Source organism: Pan troglodytes, chromosome 14 (genome assembly GCF_028858775.2).
Source record: "Pan troglodytes isolate AG18354 chromosome 14, NHGRI_mPanTro3-v2.0_pri, whole genome shotgun sequence".
NCBI lineage: Eukaryota > Metazoa > Chordata > Mammalia > Primates > Hominidae > Pan > Pan troglodytes.
In genome coordinates this window covers 107,178,436-107,197,708 of record NC_072412.2, presented here as the reverse complement: position 1 = coordinate 107,197,708, position 19,273 = coordinate 107,178,436, and the positions used below count along the sequence as shown (strand labels likewise).

The 19,273-nt window shown below is 37.0% G+C and overlaps 1 protein-coding gene across 7 annotated transcripts in view; it reads right to left on the bottom strand.

The window, feature by feature from the left end:
* Positions 1-19,273, bottom strand: part of ITGBL1 (integrin subunit beta like 1) — a 297,260-nt gene that overhangs the window by 131,353 nt on the left and 146,634 nt on the right. For all 7 annotated transcript variants that reach the window (XM_009427199.5, XM_001150034.4, XM_054665533.2 and 4 more), the window contains 3 exons: positions 15,975-16,097; positions 12,098-12,238; positions 8,167-8,307 (listed from right to left, as the gene is read on the bottom strand). In XM_009427199.5, coding sequence (XP_009425474.1) covers positions 8,167-8,307; positions 12,098-12,238; positions 15,975-16,097 — 405 coding nt within the window. The remainder of the gene's footprint in view (positions 1-8,166; positions 8,308-12,097; positions 12,239-15,974; positions 16,098-19,273) is intronic.

Genomic DNA, 19,273 nt, shown 5'->3' with positions numbered 1-19,273 from the left:
TCTGCTATGTAACAGAGTCTATTTGACAAATAGACTTAAAGTGGTATCTCTAATATTCTAAAATATATTTTAGAATTATGTTGCCATAATTATCTGTTCTAGACCTCAGTTGAAAGGAAAAGAAAATTGTTGTTATTAATAAACCTACATGACATATGAATATGATTATTTAGACTTTACAGTATGGGAATTTTTGTAACGGTTTATGCTTATTAACAATTATATTTCATAGGTTGTTGGGTTCTATGGCTTTTGCCATTCATTCATCTCAGTTTAAGAAGTTCCCATTGGGCGTGGTGACTCACGCCCATAATCCCAGCACTTTGGAAGGCCAAGGCAGGTAGATAACCTGAGTTCAGGAGTTCAAGACCAGCCTGGCCAGCATGGTGAAACCCCATCTCTACTAAAAATACAAAAATTAGCTGGGCATGGTGGCAAATGCCTGTAGTTTCAGCTACTTGGGAGGCTAGGCAGGAGAATTGCTTGAACCCAGGAGGCGGAGGTTGCAGTGAGCCGAGACTGTGCCACTGCACGCCAGCCTGTGTGACACAGGGAAATTCCAACTCAAAAAAAAAAAAAAAAAAACAAAGAAGTTCCTATCTTTCTTTATTTCCAGCCCTCATGTAAGGTTAAGGACAAACATTGCAAACAGATCTACATTGGAAATGCCTAAATAAATAATGATTTTAACACATAAATATTTCACATTTAAAGTACAGTCAATTCTGTTGTTTCACAGGAGCCAATGGCTTTGAAATTCTTGGAGACAAGTGGTTTTATTTCAGCGACAGTTAGATCTGTTGTGAGGAAACTGGGCAAAGTACAGAACATGCTGACATTTGCGAGAGACTTGTTGACACTGGAACAATAACATTGCTTGTTGACACTTTAACAATAACATTGAAAACCAGATTGAAGGGGGAGAAAAAGTTTCTCTCCTCTTGAAAGTTTAATGGCTGTGAAGGTTAGAACAATACATCTAGCCGATGCGGGACCCGGGAAGTCCCTAACTGCCCAAGAGAATGTCACCTGCCACTAAGGCCCACCTGAATTCATAAGCAGTGACATGCCCCACAGGAGGATTCCCTCCCTGGGGAGGGAAAATAAAATAGAAACCTTGGGGACAAAGGCAGGTACAAAGGGAGACCCACGACTGAAGGGAGAACGTTCTTAAGTTGCATAGTCGGAATCCATGTTTAAAAGCAACCATTTTTTCCTATCTGAAGTCCATTCACATGTTGACATCTTTAAAAACATGTGGCAGAATAAAACAAATCCTAAAGGCAGAAGTTATTCAAAAGAGATTTTTAAAGTTGGAATCCTATCCAATTAGTAACAAAAGCCAGATTAGCTGTGGAAGCCTTAATAATTTTTTGTTTTTTAAGTTCAGATGCTCTAGACCTGCAGGAAGAAATCTTTAGCGGTCTTTCACCTTTATTCTCCCATAGGCATGTTCTGTTTTCTTATCATTTTATTTTTCTCAGTTTTTAATTCTCTCAACCTTTTTCCCCTAACATAATTCTATTATTGCAGCTTTATTTTTATATCCCATTGCTATTTCTGATGCTCTTCTACAAACATGAGGGGGAAAATACAGCCTATAAGCTCCCACACCTCTTTTCCCGTGTACTTAATGCAGCATCATGAACATTCTCCAGGATCATGCTTCTAAATGCGTGCTTCACCTCCAGGCATTGCCAACTATAAGCAAAGCCGGGAAGAATATATATGTGTCCTTACTTTGGCATGTGTGTGATGACTCCTCAATAATCTTCTCAATAACACACCTGCAGCCAATTGCTTGCACATTGGGATGAATTTAAGAGATTGTATCATTGCTGTGATTGGCTGAAGGATAAAAGACCTTAGCCCTAAACAGGAAAGTATCAAAGTGGGAGAACATTGTTTAGTTCAAGATGGCCAATGTTCCTCCTCAAATCATCCACTGATATGTCTTCTATGCTTTACCACCAGGATTTGATATTAATTGAACAAGTTCAAGCTAAGGAAAGAAGAGGTATTTAAATATGAGTGACATACATAAGCCATCCATAAAGAACGAAGTTCCTGAAAGTCAGTGAATGTATGGTAACCAGTTTAAGTGACAAAATAGTGGCACAGAAAGTGTTTGACGGTTTTATTGTCTGGGGAGAGTAGAACTGGTTTTATTGTTTGGGGAAAGTAGAATTTTCTAAATAAGATATCTCACTGTATATCATAGAAGAAGCAAGCATAAAAGTGCATGGATAAACTTTCTATAATTCTAGCCTACCATAATAAAAATGGTATCGACAATGGTATTGCCTAATTTAGATGTTTATTACAGATTAATTGACAGAGTTAAAACAGAAACATAACTTTTGCTTTTTCAGTAATAAAAATTATATACTACATATTTCAAGAAGTTAGTCATGTGCTGTCAAAATATATTTTAGAATATTAGAGATACCACTTTAAGTGAAACTGTACATGTCCTACAAAATCCTTTGTGATATTTAACTGGTAGAGTTTAAAAATCACTTAGAAATGTCAGGTGTTGGTACCAGATTCTCAGGCAGGTATTGGGCTTTTCAGATAAGACAGAAAATTATAAAACGAAATTGCAACTTTTCTTGTGAAGTTACCAGTTTCTCAATTCCAATTTTAAAAGTTATGCCAAAGAAGGAATCATTTGGTAGAGATAAAGTCAAGAAGATGAAAATGTTGGATTTTGCTATATAGAAGAGTTTAGAGATAATGGTATCTATTTAGCATGAAAACCCTTTAGACTGTCATAACATTACATCAGGTTTTTGTTTTTTTAAATAGACAAATAGTGAAAAGGTCATAAAAGAAGAAATCAGGAGACTTGTGTCCTTCATCTGATGTGCCACTATCTTTTCTGGGCCTTATCTCAAATTGCTTTATCTTTCAAATGACAGAACTAAAAAAAGATCAATTTGCCACATGGATCTGAAATGCAATGCTTCCATGCTAGTTTGTCAAATTTATGTGTATGTTAAGCCTGCAGGTTTTAGTTTCATTACTTCTAACCAGTATTCCTTTAAACTGTGTAGGCAGAAGATCAACAAAATAGAGATGAAAGATTCGGCATGGTGCTGTTTGTCTTGATATCGAACATCAGAAGAATTCAAATAAGAGAAATGCTCTCTAAAGACCTCTCTGTATGTACACACACGCGCATACACACACACACACACACACACACACACACTAATGGAAGAATACAGTGCTTGGTGTTGGTATAATCTACCTACCATAAAAATGACTGCAGCCCAAAATACCCATATGAAAAGGAAGATTTGCAGCAAGAGCAGCCATTGAGTGGTCCGAAGGCCATGCTGGGAAGGCAGGAGTTATTAAGGTTCTCAGGCCATTATAGGAAAGGGTGTTAACTAAACCTTTTCTTGTTTATTTGTAACTATTGTGTTCTTTGGAGTTATGCTATCCAAACTCCAGAAACAGGTGCAGGTGTTTCAGCACAGTGCAGTTGCATCTATTCCAGACAAACACTTCTCTGCTTTAGAGGATACTTCTTTCTTTTTAAAGGATCAAAAAATGCCCGTGAATTTGAATCTGATGTTAACAAGTCTGTTAACATGTTTACAAAGTAACATGAAGACCATCAATAGAGAAAAGCTTTGGGGAATAACTTAGATCTAGGTAGTACTTGCTATTTTTTTAAATTCAATATATTAATTTTTCCTTTCAAGAAAATGTGGTCTGGATATACTTAATCATTTCCTTTAGTTTCTTTCTTAATGCTTTGACAATCCACAGGGACAAATTTCACCACATAATATGGTTCTATCAAAATATTCCATTTTCCAAACTAATGTAACTCTAAGCCAAAACTTTCCTTATATTTTCATAATTTTCTTAGGCAGGGAAAGCTGAACGATAAAGTTTAAGGTCACATTGCAGCGTATTTTTCCAATTATGGGATTTGGGGAAATAGACCTGAGTGGTAAGTGGCCATTAGGAATAAAGCAGTTATATCAGAATCAGAAAGTAAATTGGGTGTAACAAACAGGACAGTCGGGACACGTCAGGATGCCCATTCATGCCCTGATCATTTCAGTCACACTCAAATTGTGTCAACCATATTGTCTTTGAGGGGTGCGTGTATGTGTGTAGTATAACAGTCATGTTGGTGTATAGGCAAATGAACATACACAAACACACATATTTTGTGGATGATGAACAACAGACAGGATTAAAAGAAGTAAATAAAATTGATTTATTTGGTGGGTGCAGAGACCATGTTTCAACATATTTGTGTTCCCTATATTCATGATGTGTTAGGCATAAAATATTTACATTTAAATGCATTATTGAACAGATAAATGGAGAGAATGGAAATGAATGAATAAAATGAGAATGTCAATTAAAAGAGCTAACTTAAACTAATCCATCCAGAGACTTCCCTTGGACTTAAATAAGACCAAAACTCTCAGGATGGCAAGAATAGGAGCTAAAAATAAAACTTCATTTCATCAGAGCCTTATTATATTCTAGTCTTGCATGAAAGACTAGAGAATATTGATGTCATTGGGTTACTTCTGTCTCATAACACAAAGGTATTAATATACTCAATAATCAACTATATGGCACTCTTCTTACACTGCAACTTAGACTGTTAATTAGGAAAAATTTAAAGACTAATAAGCATAATACCATACAGTATATAGAATTCTACAGATTCTGTAAGAATGATGAAATACTGCAGAGGTTGATGTCTGCTCCAGATTGTAATGATGTTCAGAGAAGCTTAGTTTTATTTTTAAAAAATCTGAGTACCCAGAGGACAGTTCTTCCTCAGAGAAATAAAGTAAAACTGGAGAATTGTATTTGCATCACCTGGAGATTAGGTTACATGAGTAGTCAGGCTATATGTGTTTTCAGATGACACTTTAATGGCAGTGTGAAATTTATCAAGTTACTTAATTTCTCTGAACGTATTTTCTCTTCTGCTAAACTATAGACAATAATGCCTCCCTCTCTGAGTTAGTGTGTACATAAAATGGAATGAGGTTTATAAAAGAACTCAGCAAGGGTCCAATAGGGTAGAGTCTCTGTAAATATGAGTTTCTTCCTCTTTCCTCAATTCCTCATTCTAAGTGTGGGAGCCAAGCTGTGGAAAGCTGGCCATGTTCAATTCACTTCAACCAGCGAATCATACAATCACAATAATAGATTGATGTTTTCTTGTTCAAACTACAGCCAATTGTGCCATCACCTCTTCCTACCCCTACCTGTCCATACCCACTGTGTGGAATCTCATAGGGTATGAAAGAAAGGAAAATGTGAGAAAAAGGAAAACAGGGAAGAGGGGTTGGAGGGGAATAGGTGAGGTGGAAAATTAGATTCCAGTGCAGCCTCCTTAATGACACTTCACCTGCTCAGCCTAGAGTAAGCACTCCAAGACTAAATGACACGCTGCGGGAATTGCACACAAGCTTACACAAGGATTGAAGTGTCAGTTCAGGAGTGATCACCCATCTTTACCCCATGACTCCACTCCCTCACAGTGAGATGGACTGGCTCACAGGACCCTGAATTATCGCTATAATGAAGTTAGTTTGAATTTTTCAACCCCAGTCCAAAATCAGGATCAACATCAGAATTACGGATTTCGCAAGAGAGTGAATACCCATAGGAAAAAGGGGCTCCATATCAGCAAGTCACACACTTACAATTTTAAAATACTGCCTTTTATATGCCTCCCTTATTTTCTTATTTTAAATTGTGTCATATCATGTTTATCTCAAAAGCAATCTTAAAATGACATTGCCGCCGGGCACGGTGGCTCATGCCTGTAATCCCAGCACTTTGGGAGGCCGAGGCTGGCGGATCACAAGGTCAGGAGATTGAGACCATCCTGGCTAACACAGTGAAACCCTTCTCTACTAAAAATACAAAAAAATAAGCCGGGCGTGGTGGTGGGCACCTGTAGCCCCAGCTGCTCGGGAGGCTGAGGCAGGAGAATGGTGTGAACCTGGGAGGTGGAGCTCGCAGTGAGCTGAGATCATGCCAGTGCACTCCAGCCTGGGCCACAGAAGGAGACTCCATCTCAAAAAAGAAAACGATATTGTCAAATGGCATTTCCTGAATGCCAGCATAGTTTTAACCACCAACTCTATGCTTACAACTTGAAATTCTCTTGGTTTAACCCTGACCCTGACTCACATATTCAACAGGCTGGGAAAAAATATAAACTTTGGCTTACCCTTTGCCCTCTATGCTGGAGATGTCTAGAAACAAACTTGACAGCTTCCTTCCATATTCCCTATTTCAGTAAATGGCACCAACATTTTCCCAGACACTCAGACTAGAAATCTGGTGATGACAGCACTCTATTGCCTAAAACCATCATTAGCTCCTCATTGCCTTTAGAATAAAACCTGGGTCTGCAGGAAGGTAAAAATCCCCCCAGTTCTTGTTTCTCAACCAACTTTACCTTTTACCACATGCTTCCTTAATTCTGCATTCTGGTAATTTCAAACTGAGTCTGGTCCTATACACAGATTCTATCCCTCTGTTCCTTCTGCTTGGAATGCCCCTCTCATCTTTCTTTACCTGCAAGCCTATTTTTTTTTTAGGATAAAACCCACATGCACTGCGATCCAATAGCCTCCTGCAATTCATGAGCCCTACATCACCACCACTGTGAAGAGCCATATCATCCTAATTAAAATCTCCAACAGGCCTCTTCCCCACTATTCTCATCATCTCTTTGGAACACAGACGCCACTCACTAGTCATGAGCTCTTTTATTACCACTGTGTTGACAGCAATGATAACGAAGAACATGAGCATGTATAATGAATAATAGAAAAAAATACCCTCAAGAGAATAGTGTTCACAAAATGTTTAGGAAATCCTCTGGAGCACAAGAGATTATCAGAAGAGGGAAACCCTTCTGCAATGGGAAGATTTAGCAGCAGGCTTTCCCCAGTCAGTCTGGAGAAGCCTTTGAAGTTGCACACTCATAATTAAATGGGACAGTTCTTTTATCTCCCTTTGCTGGCAAACTTTCAGGAGACCAGAGGAGTTTCTATCCATCTGCATGCACCAATGAGGCAGTCAAGCTTAACAAGATGTATATGTGTATGTGTCTACCTTATGGGTTATCAAATAGAACTGGACTAAAAATCTATAACTCCATTTTTGCTAAATGATACCTTTTCAGATAGATTTCTGACTGCTTTCTTTTTCTTTGCACTATTAGACATCCTGGACTTACATATTTTATTTATTTGCATTTAGATTGCAAACTCCATGAAGTCAAAGATCATGGCTGTCTCCTGTCCCCTACTGGCTCCTACTACACCAGTAGCCCAGATGTCACTCAGTCCCTAACAGACAGTATCTGCTCCACAGTATTTACAGTCAAAGATTTTTGAATCTACTAATCGATATTTAATTAGAGACTACATTGCAGAATATCATTAAAGCCTATCAAAGAGTTAATGCACAAAATAACCCTGAGCACTGTATTATCCTGTTTTGTAATACATTAATATAGGTGTCCTAATGGTAACTATCCTGTTCATTGTCAACAGCTCTGCTAGTTTTGTAGTCTCAGAGTTGAACTGAGTAGCTATCTAGAGCTAATGGTTCTCCTGGGTGAGGAATTAGACTAACTTTAAAAGAGTGGATGCCCTCTCATCTCTAGTCTTTGCCAACTTTGGGAATTCTCTGGAGGTTTTCCAAGTTACCAGTAGGAGCACTGCAAATATAAGATGCTTTAGAATACACATTCAGTTTCTTTTACAGGGTATGTGAGAATCAGAAATCTTGAAAACAGGGAAATATGCATTTTTATTTTTTATTCATTACTTTTTAAATTTTTGTGGGTACATAGTAGATGCATATGTTTATGGGGTACATGGGATGTTTTGATACGGACATGCAATGTGAAATAAGCACATCATGGAGAATGGGGTATCCATCCCCTCCAAGCATTTATCCTTTGTGTTACAAACAATCCAATTATACTCTTTACATTATTTAAAAATGTACAATTAAGTTATTGACTATAGTCACACTATTGTGCTATCAAACAGTATGTCTTATTTATTCTCTCTAATTGCTTTTTTTTTTTTACCCATTAACAAGCCCCACCTCCCCCTCCAGAAAAACAGGAATTGGAAGAGCCCTTACCTGAACAGAAGTCATCAGAATATCGGTCATAGACAGCTCTACAGTCCCTCTCATCACATTCACAGGTGTCCCCATGAATATCTCCCCAGTCCCCAGTCGGATCAACATCGTGACAGGTACATTCACCACATACACAAGTCCCTAGGTGGGAAGAAGAATTTTATAAGAATCCAGTCAAGAAAAACCATGAAAGAAAGCATTTCACATATCGCTTATTATTTTCTGTTTACTTTGTGTTTGAAAAAAACACATATATTCAGACAAAAATATTCTAAAAAGGAGAAACACCATCTAATATTGATAATAGAGATTCCTTAATAAACAAAAGTTATTATCTATTCTATAATTATGTGAGTTGGTGGAATGTGTCATTAGTATTATGTTAGTTTCCTTCAAAGATAACACTAAAACAATTTATATAAGATATAATCCTTTCCCTCAAGAAGCTTGCAATCTATTTGGCAAAAAGAAAGCTAATTAGAAAGAAAAATTAACAAACAGTAAAAACAATGTGCGAATATTTTGTAAACTAAGACATGAATGCTCTAAGAATTTGGAGAAAGAGGATCAATGAGGGTTGGAGTAATTAGCAGTGGATGGATTGGATATATAGGGATTAGAGGAAATGTTCTAGGAGACATTGGAGGTAGAACTAAGAGAAAGTCAAGAAAAAAAGACTGAGCAAAGAAGGGTAGGGATGGGCATAGGGACCCTGAGGTGCATGTTAAAAAAAAAAGACTAAGAAGTAAGGTTTGCTAGATCAGATGAGCCCAGATTATAAAGAATGTTGGAGATCAGATTGAGAGACATAAACTTGGTCATTTGCGGATTTGCAGAGGGAAATGCCCAGCTGTAAATCATGTTTACTCTGTGTGGATTATCAGTAACTGTCTTTAGGGCAACCAGCTAATCATTTGATAGAGACATAAAGTTAAATCCTTTTCTTACCTCTTACATCAAAATAAGTACCAGTTGGATTAAAGATTTAAACGTACAAAATAAAACTGTAGAATATGAACTAAACTCTTTTTATTCAAGACCCCAAAGCACAATTACTAAAAAATGAAATTGAAAATTTCCATAAAAATTGAAAATTTTGGTTGGAAACAAAACACTGTAAAAAAAAAGACTGATAAAGCTGAAACAAGTAGTTAATATGTCTGTAAAAGACAAAGAACAATTTCAAAAACATATAAATAAATCATAAAATTGAATATATAAAGGATTAATATGCCCAAAGTGAAATAGACAAAAGGAAAGAACAAAAGGAAATTTCATACAGAAATAATGATAGATAAAGATGAAAAATGTTTATCACTCAATCAACCACTACTAAGTGGGTAGCAGTGTGAGATCTTCAAAATAATCATGATTGGCAATTATTTTAGAAGTCAGATCGTCAGAGGTGGAAAATATTGTTGGATCCAGACTCGGTAAAGGTGTGGGACAATGGGTACTTTCTTGCCCTGAAGGGGAGTACGAAATGGTACAACTTTCTGGGTAGCGATTTCGCAATATGTACTTTTTATATCTGTGTTACTATTTAGACTTATAGCTCACTTTAATTAATGTACCCAACAGAAAGAAAAAGTACACACAAGTGTATGTTCAGAAATATAAAATATAGTTGTATTTATGTTTTTGAAAAATTACTAGTGACCGAAATATTGTTCAATGGGGAATTAGCGCAGTAATGGTACACACATATGGACTACCTAGCAATCACTAAGTAATAAATTAGGTTTTTGCCCCATAAATATGGAAAGATAAACAACATATATCATGAAATAAAACTGTAAAATTACAAATCAGCACGTGCAGTATGATTTGATTTTTTTTCTTTAATAAGAAGGAAATACAGGGATAGGGCAGCCATAAAAATGAATTTTAATAAATAAATACGGACTGAAAGCTCATGTATCAAAATGTAAAAGGAGGTTACACCTGGAAGTTAGGTTTATGGGTCACTTTCTTATTTTTCTGTGTACTCTACTTTATTATCTAGATTTTAAAAAATGAATATGCATTGCTTTCATAATAGGATAAATGAGTTTGGTCAGGAGGAACAGGGACTAGGAGCTATGCAGATGTGACGAAGAAGCAGCTTCTCAGCCATGTGTAAAGGGGTCCACTATGAAACTCAATAAAACAGATGGGCAATAGAGGACATTTGTTCTATTAATGCTTATGTCTGCAACATTGGTTTTTTGGCCCCTGAAGATGGGGAAAAAGGAAGACAAGATAGGTATGTGCAGGGACCAGTGTGTTTCTATTACCTATGGATGCAATGATGCAGAAATGCTTTCAGGGTAGTCAGGAGTATTATCTTTTGAGAAAAAAAAAATGACTCATCTCAGCACCCACTTCTGCCCTGTCTTCAAGTACCCCTGAATCTCAGAAGCTGTGAGCCTCGCTCAGGCAAGCTGCTTCCCATTCTGCCTCTGCCATAGCTCCAGGTCAGAATGCTCCAAGCACAGCAAAGTGGGATGCAGGTGGCTTAGCTTATGTTTCTGAAGGACATCGTCTCTCATAGCCAATGTAACTCTGCTGCAGAACCTGACCTTAATCCACAGCCCAACCAATTCCATTTTCCACCTCTCTCTTTTTGACAGCCAAATAGTCATTTTCCACAGTACCAGAGTTCAAGCTTCATATACTTACAAATGGTGACTGTGACCCCTACTGCATAAAAGGACTTATGCAGAAAACACATTGGACACAGGAAGGAGAACATCACACACTGGGGCCTGCTGTGATGTGGGGGGAGTGGGGAGGGGAAGCATTAGGAGATATACCTAATGTAAATGATAAGTTAATGGGTGCAGCACACCAACATGGCACATGTATACATATGTAACAAAAATGCACGCTGTGCAATGCACCCTAGAACTTAAAGTATAATAATAATAATAAATAATAAAAAGAAACCATAAGGTAAATTAGTATGATATATAGTAAGATTTAGTCCCCACAAAGGAAGACTTCATGATTTTGTTCCAAGTTCCTGCCTTTTTATTTATTTTCTCTATGTAAAGAAATGTGACACATTTTACTCCTCTATGTCAATTTCTGAAAGGTGGTATGCTACGATTTCTGTATTAGCATTATCTATTGCAATGCATTATTCATGTATAGAAATGAAAAAAAGTTTTCCAGCTATCTAGATTTTTTTAGTTTTAAAGAAGTATAATCACTTTTTAATGCCATTGAATAGGCAATGAAAAGTTTAGTATGGCTCTCTTTATCACTACAGCAAAGGGAAAATTAAGTATTTTCAAGGAATTTTAAAACTATGTTTAAACTGTTTGATTTTACATCAAAAGTTAGTTAACTACCTTTAAATTATAGTTTAGCAATATTAATATATTTGTTAACTTCCTTTGTAAAGTCAGTGTACATTTCCTATGGCTATTGGATACATACTTTGTATATCTATTGTATTCAATATCAAATTTTTATTATTGCACACGGAAGTTAAATTAGTCCATATCAAATCTGCATTTCAACCAAGCCTTCCATTTACTCATAATTAAGACAAGAGGGTTTTCTGAATTCTCTATGGATAATTAGATGCTCATGCTGTAGATGGTTCTGTTAGTCAAGAGACATTTAACAGAAGTATCTAAAGGAATTGCCTTTTAGCTGCACTGTGCTATGTCTGGAGGGCTGCCAAAGAAATTACAGTCCCTAAGTTAACTGTTTATTCAGTGAAGCTTAAAGAATGACAGCAACTTTCTTATCTTTCTCTTTTCTACTCAATAAAAAACAAGACAGAAAAGATTGTTGGGATAGTAAATGTTGATTTACATCAAAGTAAATGGTTAGAAGATAACTTCCTCCCACACTAGAGGAAATACACAGAAAAGAAGTGTTAACAATTAAAAGCTTTGTTTGCCTCCCCATTATGTAGTAACATGTATGAATGACACACCTCTGTTACTGCAGATTTTGCCATCTGGAGACGTGCATCTTCGCTTGCTTTCCCAGGGGGTGATATCGCACTGGAATTCACATTTATCTCCATGCCAACCAGCCTTGCAGTAGCAGTTTCCACAGTAACACTTCCCATGGCCTTTACCCAAAATGAATTTTATACAGTGAGGAAAAAAGCAACTTTCATAAGCAGAATTAACTTTCTATCTCTTTGTGATCATTTTTGCCTTCTGAAATACTGTCACAGCTCCACATTCCTTGCCTAAAATAATCAAATTATACAGCTTTCTCCAAACACATCATGGTTGTGCCTATACCTGCTTAATCATATAAAAAGAGCAAAGTGTCCTTTAACTTGGCCTAGACAGGGAACTGATTAAAAGTATTTTTAAAGAAATGACATGAATGACCATGACAGTCTATTACTTTTCCATCTCAAATGCACACATCAAACCCAAATATATATGAGCATTCACTCTAAGGACGTTTCTTGAATTAGTTATTAAAATATTTCGTTTGAAATCAACTATTGAGAAACCAATGGTGCATATTTACCTAGATAGACATTATGAATGACCAAACAACCCTTTAAAGCAGAAGAAATATTTCATCTTTTCACTCAACTGTGCCCCACAAGCTGTTGTGTTCCACCATGTGAAAGAGAGGTTTTCAGCCTAGTCCATGTTTAATCCTCATTTAGACAAACAAAATACCATGGGCCCTTGGCCACGCAATCAAATTCCCTTTCTACTTGTCAAGGGGATACAAATGACAGGTAAGGGCACTCACCATTTTGTGTCCAGATGCCCTCTTTCAGCTCCCACCTCTCTGTAACCTGTTACCTGCTCATCTGCACTTGCCTCCAAGCCATCTGTAGTGAATTATCGCACCATTGCTTTCATCATCCACATCTAGCAATCCTTCTGCAAATTCCCCAAAGATGGCATTTATCCCAAATTTTACTTCTTATACTCTCATCTTTGTAGTTATATCACCTAAGTATAAATGTATGTCCTTGTTCTTGTTTTGTTTTTAGTCTATTCTTTCTGTATTATAGGAGTTTGTGTTTTATCAGTCTATGGCTAAAGTATTTGTTCTTTCCATCTCTCTTCTCTTACAGCCAAACTCCCCAAAAGACAATGCAAAACTGATTATGAGACTACTTTTCATTGTCTTATAAGCATATTTATCATTCTAACACTATGGTATTTCTGGCCAATGGCAAGAACATTAATAGGACCTGTAAAACTCACATAAGAAGCAAGAAGTACAACAGAATATTCTGGTATCCTACGCTATTCATGTCCAGCAGATGAGACTTCCATCAAGAAGATACACATCTGAGAGACAGAGCCAGAGAGATGAACAGAAAGAGTGCTATAGTGAGACACAGAGAAAGAGACAGGGACCCAATGCCATGTTCTCTGTCTAAATAAGTTATAATTGGGATATTCAAAGAAAATCACTTGTTAACCTAAAAATCAATGACCATTTCCACAATGAATTTGAATTTTAAATTTGTTTACTTAAGCAAATGCAAAGGCTGTCAAGTGATTTAATCAGTACAGAATATATCATCTATATATCTTATTTATGAACTTAAAATGGTGTCTACTTGCACACACAAATCACATCCTAGTGATATATCACAGGCCTCAAGAACTCAAGGATTACACTGAAAAAAAAAGCAATAGTGTATATTAATTGCTTTTCTTAGGACTCAGGTTTGTACGACCCAATCACCTTTTTAGACTATGGAATTTATTTTCTCTGTAATTTCAGAAAATTTATACAGAAGGTGCAACATAAGTAAGGATTACTATATTAATAAATGATAGAAAATCTATATTTCTCACATCCAAATTCTTTGAATATTTATACAATTCAGTACTGAATTAGGGTTTTGTTAAGAAACCTTTGAGTTAGAGGTAAATAAGGAAGCAAAAATTATGTAACAATACACGTCTATGCAGGTATGGAAAATTAAACAAATATCCACATAACTCAAAAATATTGAACAAGACACATCTGAATAATTGAGATTAAAATGTGTGCTTTAGGACAATACATATTCCAGACAATAAACGTAATTCTTTGCTTTGTGCAAACTGATAGAGCAAGAAAATGTCTATTTGTACTGCTTCACTGATGAACTGTGGAATCATCTCTCAGCAGATTGGTTTCATGTGAATGACACATGGAAAGATTTACAATCCCAGGCAATGTCACCCCCAGAGGGTGTTTACTGCAGTGCTGGTGTCCTTGTTCAGAGACTTTGCACCATGAAATTGCTTAAGCCTCAAACAAATGGAAATAACAACTAGAAAGTTTGAAAGTTAAACATTTTCTGTTGTGTTGTTTCAAGTTACATTTTTCTATTGATACATGCAAATAGACTCGCTTTTGTGGTGTTTATCAACACACACTGGCCCCAAAGCATGTTCCCGTCTTCTTTTCTTCTTTTTTTTTTATCTGTAATAATTGGAAACTAAACATCAAGAGGACAAACACATATATTTGTGGATGGATTTGTCTAATTGATCTAATTATTTTGGACTGAGCCCTTTAAGAGAGAATTGTCTGAGCAGCATCTTGCTTAGGTCATTGGCTCGGAAAAATGAAAATAAGGTTTTTGTGTTTGTTTGTTTTATCCAGGTAGTTTGTACAGCCAGGAGATCAAGAAGGGAGGGCCAATCAGGCCTAAAATAAGTGTATTTGGATGACTCACAGGAATTGAAGCTACCAAAATGTAAACAAAAGAACAAGCTTGTCCTATGCTAGCCACAGTTTCTCAGGGTTCTCTGGTTCCACGTGGCCCCATTGGGCCCTAATCCTTCCAGAAAAACAATACTTCTAAAACTACCATTTCTGCACGCAGGGCAGTCTTCCTTCAACTGGAATCCCATGAGATAGGAGTGAAATATAAGTTCAGAGCAGAGAAAAATTTACCTAAACCAAATGATTCTCTCTGCTTCCTACTTTCCTTTTCCTACACCAGTCAAGGTTGCAAATGGGAACTCTGGGCACAGGCTTGCAGGTTGAGCAGAAGAGATGAAAACTGCAAGTGGTGAGGAGAGACTCCTCTTGTGGAGCTCTGAGCTCTAAGGCACTGGTGCAGTCATGAGTGGTGAGGCATCAGGAACATAGACTTTGGCATCACACAGACACGAGCCCAAATTCTACTATTATTGGTGGACTGACCCTGGGTTCGTTACCTAATTTATCCACGTCCCAGGTTCCACATCTATCTATGTAGATAAACATAATTCTTACCCTAGAGTGATGTTGTGAGACAAAACATAATGAATGTAAAGCACTTATTGCAGAATTTGTCACTAGCAAACATGCAAGAACTGCTACAACAGAAAAATGAATTGAGTAATGGTGGTACACAGAAAAGGTCATTGAAAATGTTATTTAAGTGTTTAGGGACAGAGAGGGGGAGGTAAACTCTAGGCTAATAACCCTATTGACCTTCATTGTCCCTGATAGGACATGAGACTCATGTTTTAGAAAGGGAAAAACAAAGAAATGAAAATGTACATTTAAGAGAGTAGGAGAAAGGAAAATAAAAGTGACTAAGGTGAGCAGAGGAGATGGTATTCTACTAGGACTACTTCAGAGCTATGCAGTTGGCCTGTTGCCATAATGACACAGCTCTCCTCTGGGGACAATTTGGCTTTGCATCTAAAAAGTACTAGTCTACTCTTAATGCCATAGTCTCACTCTCCTTATGTGAAATGTTTTCCAGATAAACATAGGTTTAAACTACATTAGTACACCTAGAGCAGAAATTTATGTAGAGATAAAAGAACAATGAAATAGGTGGAAAAAACAGGTACTTTTATTAATTTCTACAGAGCCAATATACATACCTCCACATATTTCTTCTGTTTCGTCGTCTATGCATTCTCTATCGTCACACTCACAAAATTTACCATACACAAGTCCACTTCCATCTGAATTATCACACTTACACCTGCCACAGTGACATGTACCTAAACCATGAAAACAAAAAAGACTGTTTGTTACATGCATATAAAATTATAATTAATGAATTTTTATACCATCTCTCTCAAGAGAGTAGATAATCCAAATCAATTTAATATTTCAATTAGATATTTCTGTGGGCATGGTGAGGTAAAGTACATGCTACTCTTTCTTGAGGTTATTTTAGCATGGCAATTATATTTTAGATCACACAACTATTATTATTGACCTCTAATGGTTTAATGAATGTAAATTTGACCTCTCCAAGTGCAGAGCTACTCCACATATAGCCATCCAACCAATGCATGAATGTCTTCTGATTACACCTGGGTCTGAAGTGAAATAAAGCAGCAAATTCTAAGCTTTGTGAGGGAAGCAACCTTGCTTATCTTCCTCACCAGTATTTATTCAATGTTTTGCACTATGTTTGAACATACTATTTATATAATAAATATTTGTGGAAATAATTTATTATCAAATGCATAAATAAAAATCATATGTGCCCCTGATAATTTCTCCTCCTCAGCATTAACTTATACTGATACACATGTCCTTACAATAATGGGACAAGAGTGGATTTCCTTAGGCATGGATTGCTGGTAACTCACCAGATTCTCAGGGGACCTCCATGTTAGAGAGGCATGGTAGTCATCTAGTCTACCACGAGCCATATACTCATCCAAGTCTGAAGATTCTACCACATACCCCAAATGTAATTTCACCAACATTAATATTGCACTCAAACAATTTTGAGAGGTAGAATGCCCACTTGAGAAATTTCCTTGTTAATTTATCTATTTTGAGTTTTAATGCTCATCACAGCCATCACCATGTATCAACTGAGACTTGACCTCTCAAAAGAAACCACCCTGGACTCTGAAAATCCAACGGGAATCAAGTCAGCCATAACCCTCCTCTCAGAGTTTTATATGAGCAAAAACCAATGTGATAAAATAAATACAGAAGTGCAAAGTGTTGCAGAAGCACATAGCAAGGGGATTTAACTGAGACCAGTAGGTCAAAGTCAGAGTCCCTGAGGAAGTAGCTGAGAACTAAAAGCCAAGAGAAAAAGCATAGCTAAGAGAAGTGAGATGGTGAAGAGGCTTACTTCCAGCACCAGACAATAGCACAGGCTCTGCAATAAAAGGGGAAGTGAAGGAAAAACACCACATGGGATTGAGGTATACAGAACAGCGTGAAAAGTGGCATGAAATGAATAAAGCAACCTGAGGTGCAGTTCATGGAAGTCTTATAGGTCATGTTAAAGATTTCCAGCTTTAATCCAACAATAATTGGAAGACATAGAAGCAAGGGAGTCCTGTGATCATGTATGAATTTTTACCAGATTACTCTGGTTGTCATGTAACAAAAACTAGATGAAGCAATAGCATAAGAGTGAATGAACTGAAATGAGGCAAAAGTGGATGCAAAGAAATGAGTTAAAAGGCTGTTATATTTGTCTGCAGGAAAGAAGACAGTGGCTAGACACATGATGCGATGAGTTTAGAATGGAACAAATACATTTGGGGATATTTTTAGGAGAAAGAGTAGAGGGCATTTGGTGACTGAGTGTAAAGGGTGAAGGATGGGAAGGAACCAAGGAAGCTGTTGATAATTTGGTTTGAATTACTAGATATTAGCAAATCTATATGTGATCTATTAGAAAGAGAATGAACTTGTGAGTAAGGTAGAGCTGTAGCTGAATTCCGAGTTTTAATCCTCATGAGCTATGCATTTTTAAAGGCATTGCTTTCATTTCTAATTCCCAGATTCCATATCTGCAAATAATCTCTGCTTCATAGAACTGCTGCCAATACCAAGTGATGAATATGTACCCAGTCATGTTTCTAGAAGCACTGCTGCACCTAGTACATAGTAGGATTTGAGAAAATTCGGGTTCTTCCTCTTCTCCCATTAAGATATAGAGTATATTCATCATATTTACAAACATTTTCTCCGGAAAATATATTTATGGATGCTGACAATATCCTTGTTTTCATATCCTCTGCATGATTCGGTTACCCAGATCACTTGCAAGTCACTATTATCTATAAATTTTTCACTCACAGTTACATATAAATGGTGATTTTGCAGAATTTATTTTTCTATCTTGCAAATACTCATGTGAATTTTCCTGTTATTAAACTTCATTTTATTGCATTTTTCCCTAAAAGCTATCTCAATTCATAAAAGTAATTTGAAATCTAATGCTATAATTTATGCTATTGCTTCATCTAGTTTTTGTTCTCTAATTATCACCCTTCTTTTTCATTTTCACATTTATTCATCCTGTCTCTCAACCACCCACATATCCAGCCATTAAGCTTTCTTGTTATCTGTTATGTTGTTTGCAAGGAACTAAGTGCTATAGAAAATAATGAGATGCTTAAAATTAAGTAAATCATAGACCAGGAAGAAAGAGATACCCTATTAATACATTTTGTATAGCATTTGCCACAAGTCTATTGCAAAAGCCTTTGTGTCATATGTTTTCTTGTTTTATAACTACAAATATAAACCTATACAAATATTATACATGTAACCATATATAATATGGGCCTCTCATACATAATATGAGAGCAGGAAGTCACTTGGTTAGGGCTGTGTATGAGGAAGTTTTTTCAGGAAAGATGGGAAGGAACAGCCTCTGCCTCCAAATTCTATGACTCCTCACTGAAGTCCCCCATAGGCAGCTCCCTCTCATCCACACATCGGAACCATTCCCGGCTGATGTGGGAAGTTTACAACAGCTCAGAGACTTCCTGTCTCACCCATAAAGCAGAATTCACAACGGAGCCTCCAAGACATGGCATATGGACGCCCAGGCAAAAGCTCCAGACTCCTGTGCTCATGCTATGACACACAGCTTCTCTCTCGTGGTTGCCAGTTAACTCAGCCTCTAGGATTGGTCTTCTGCCTTACACTTGATGATTTTTAGCTCTCATTTCTCATAGTGCCCAATAGAACTGACTCTCTCTAGGATGACTGACCAGACATGTACACCAGCCCACACCCCTGTACAGTGGTGCCAGGGCCTCACCCTGCTCTGCACACTGGACCTCCCTTCTACTTTTCCCACAAAGTTAGCCTCTGGAACACTTTGGTCCCCAGCTCTGCCTCATTCTGCCCTTCAGTCTCATTCCCCAATCCATTTAACTCCTCTTCCCCTTCTGCTCCAAACTAC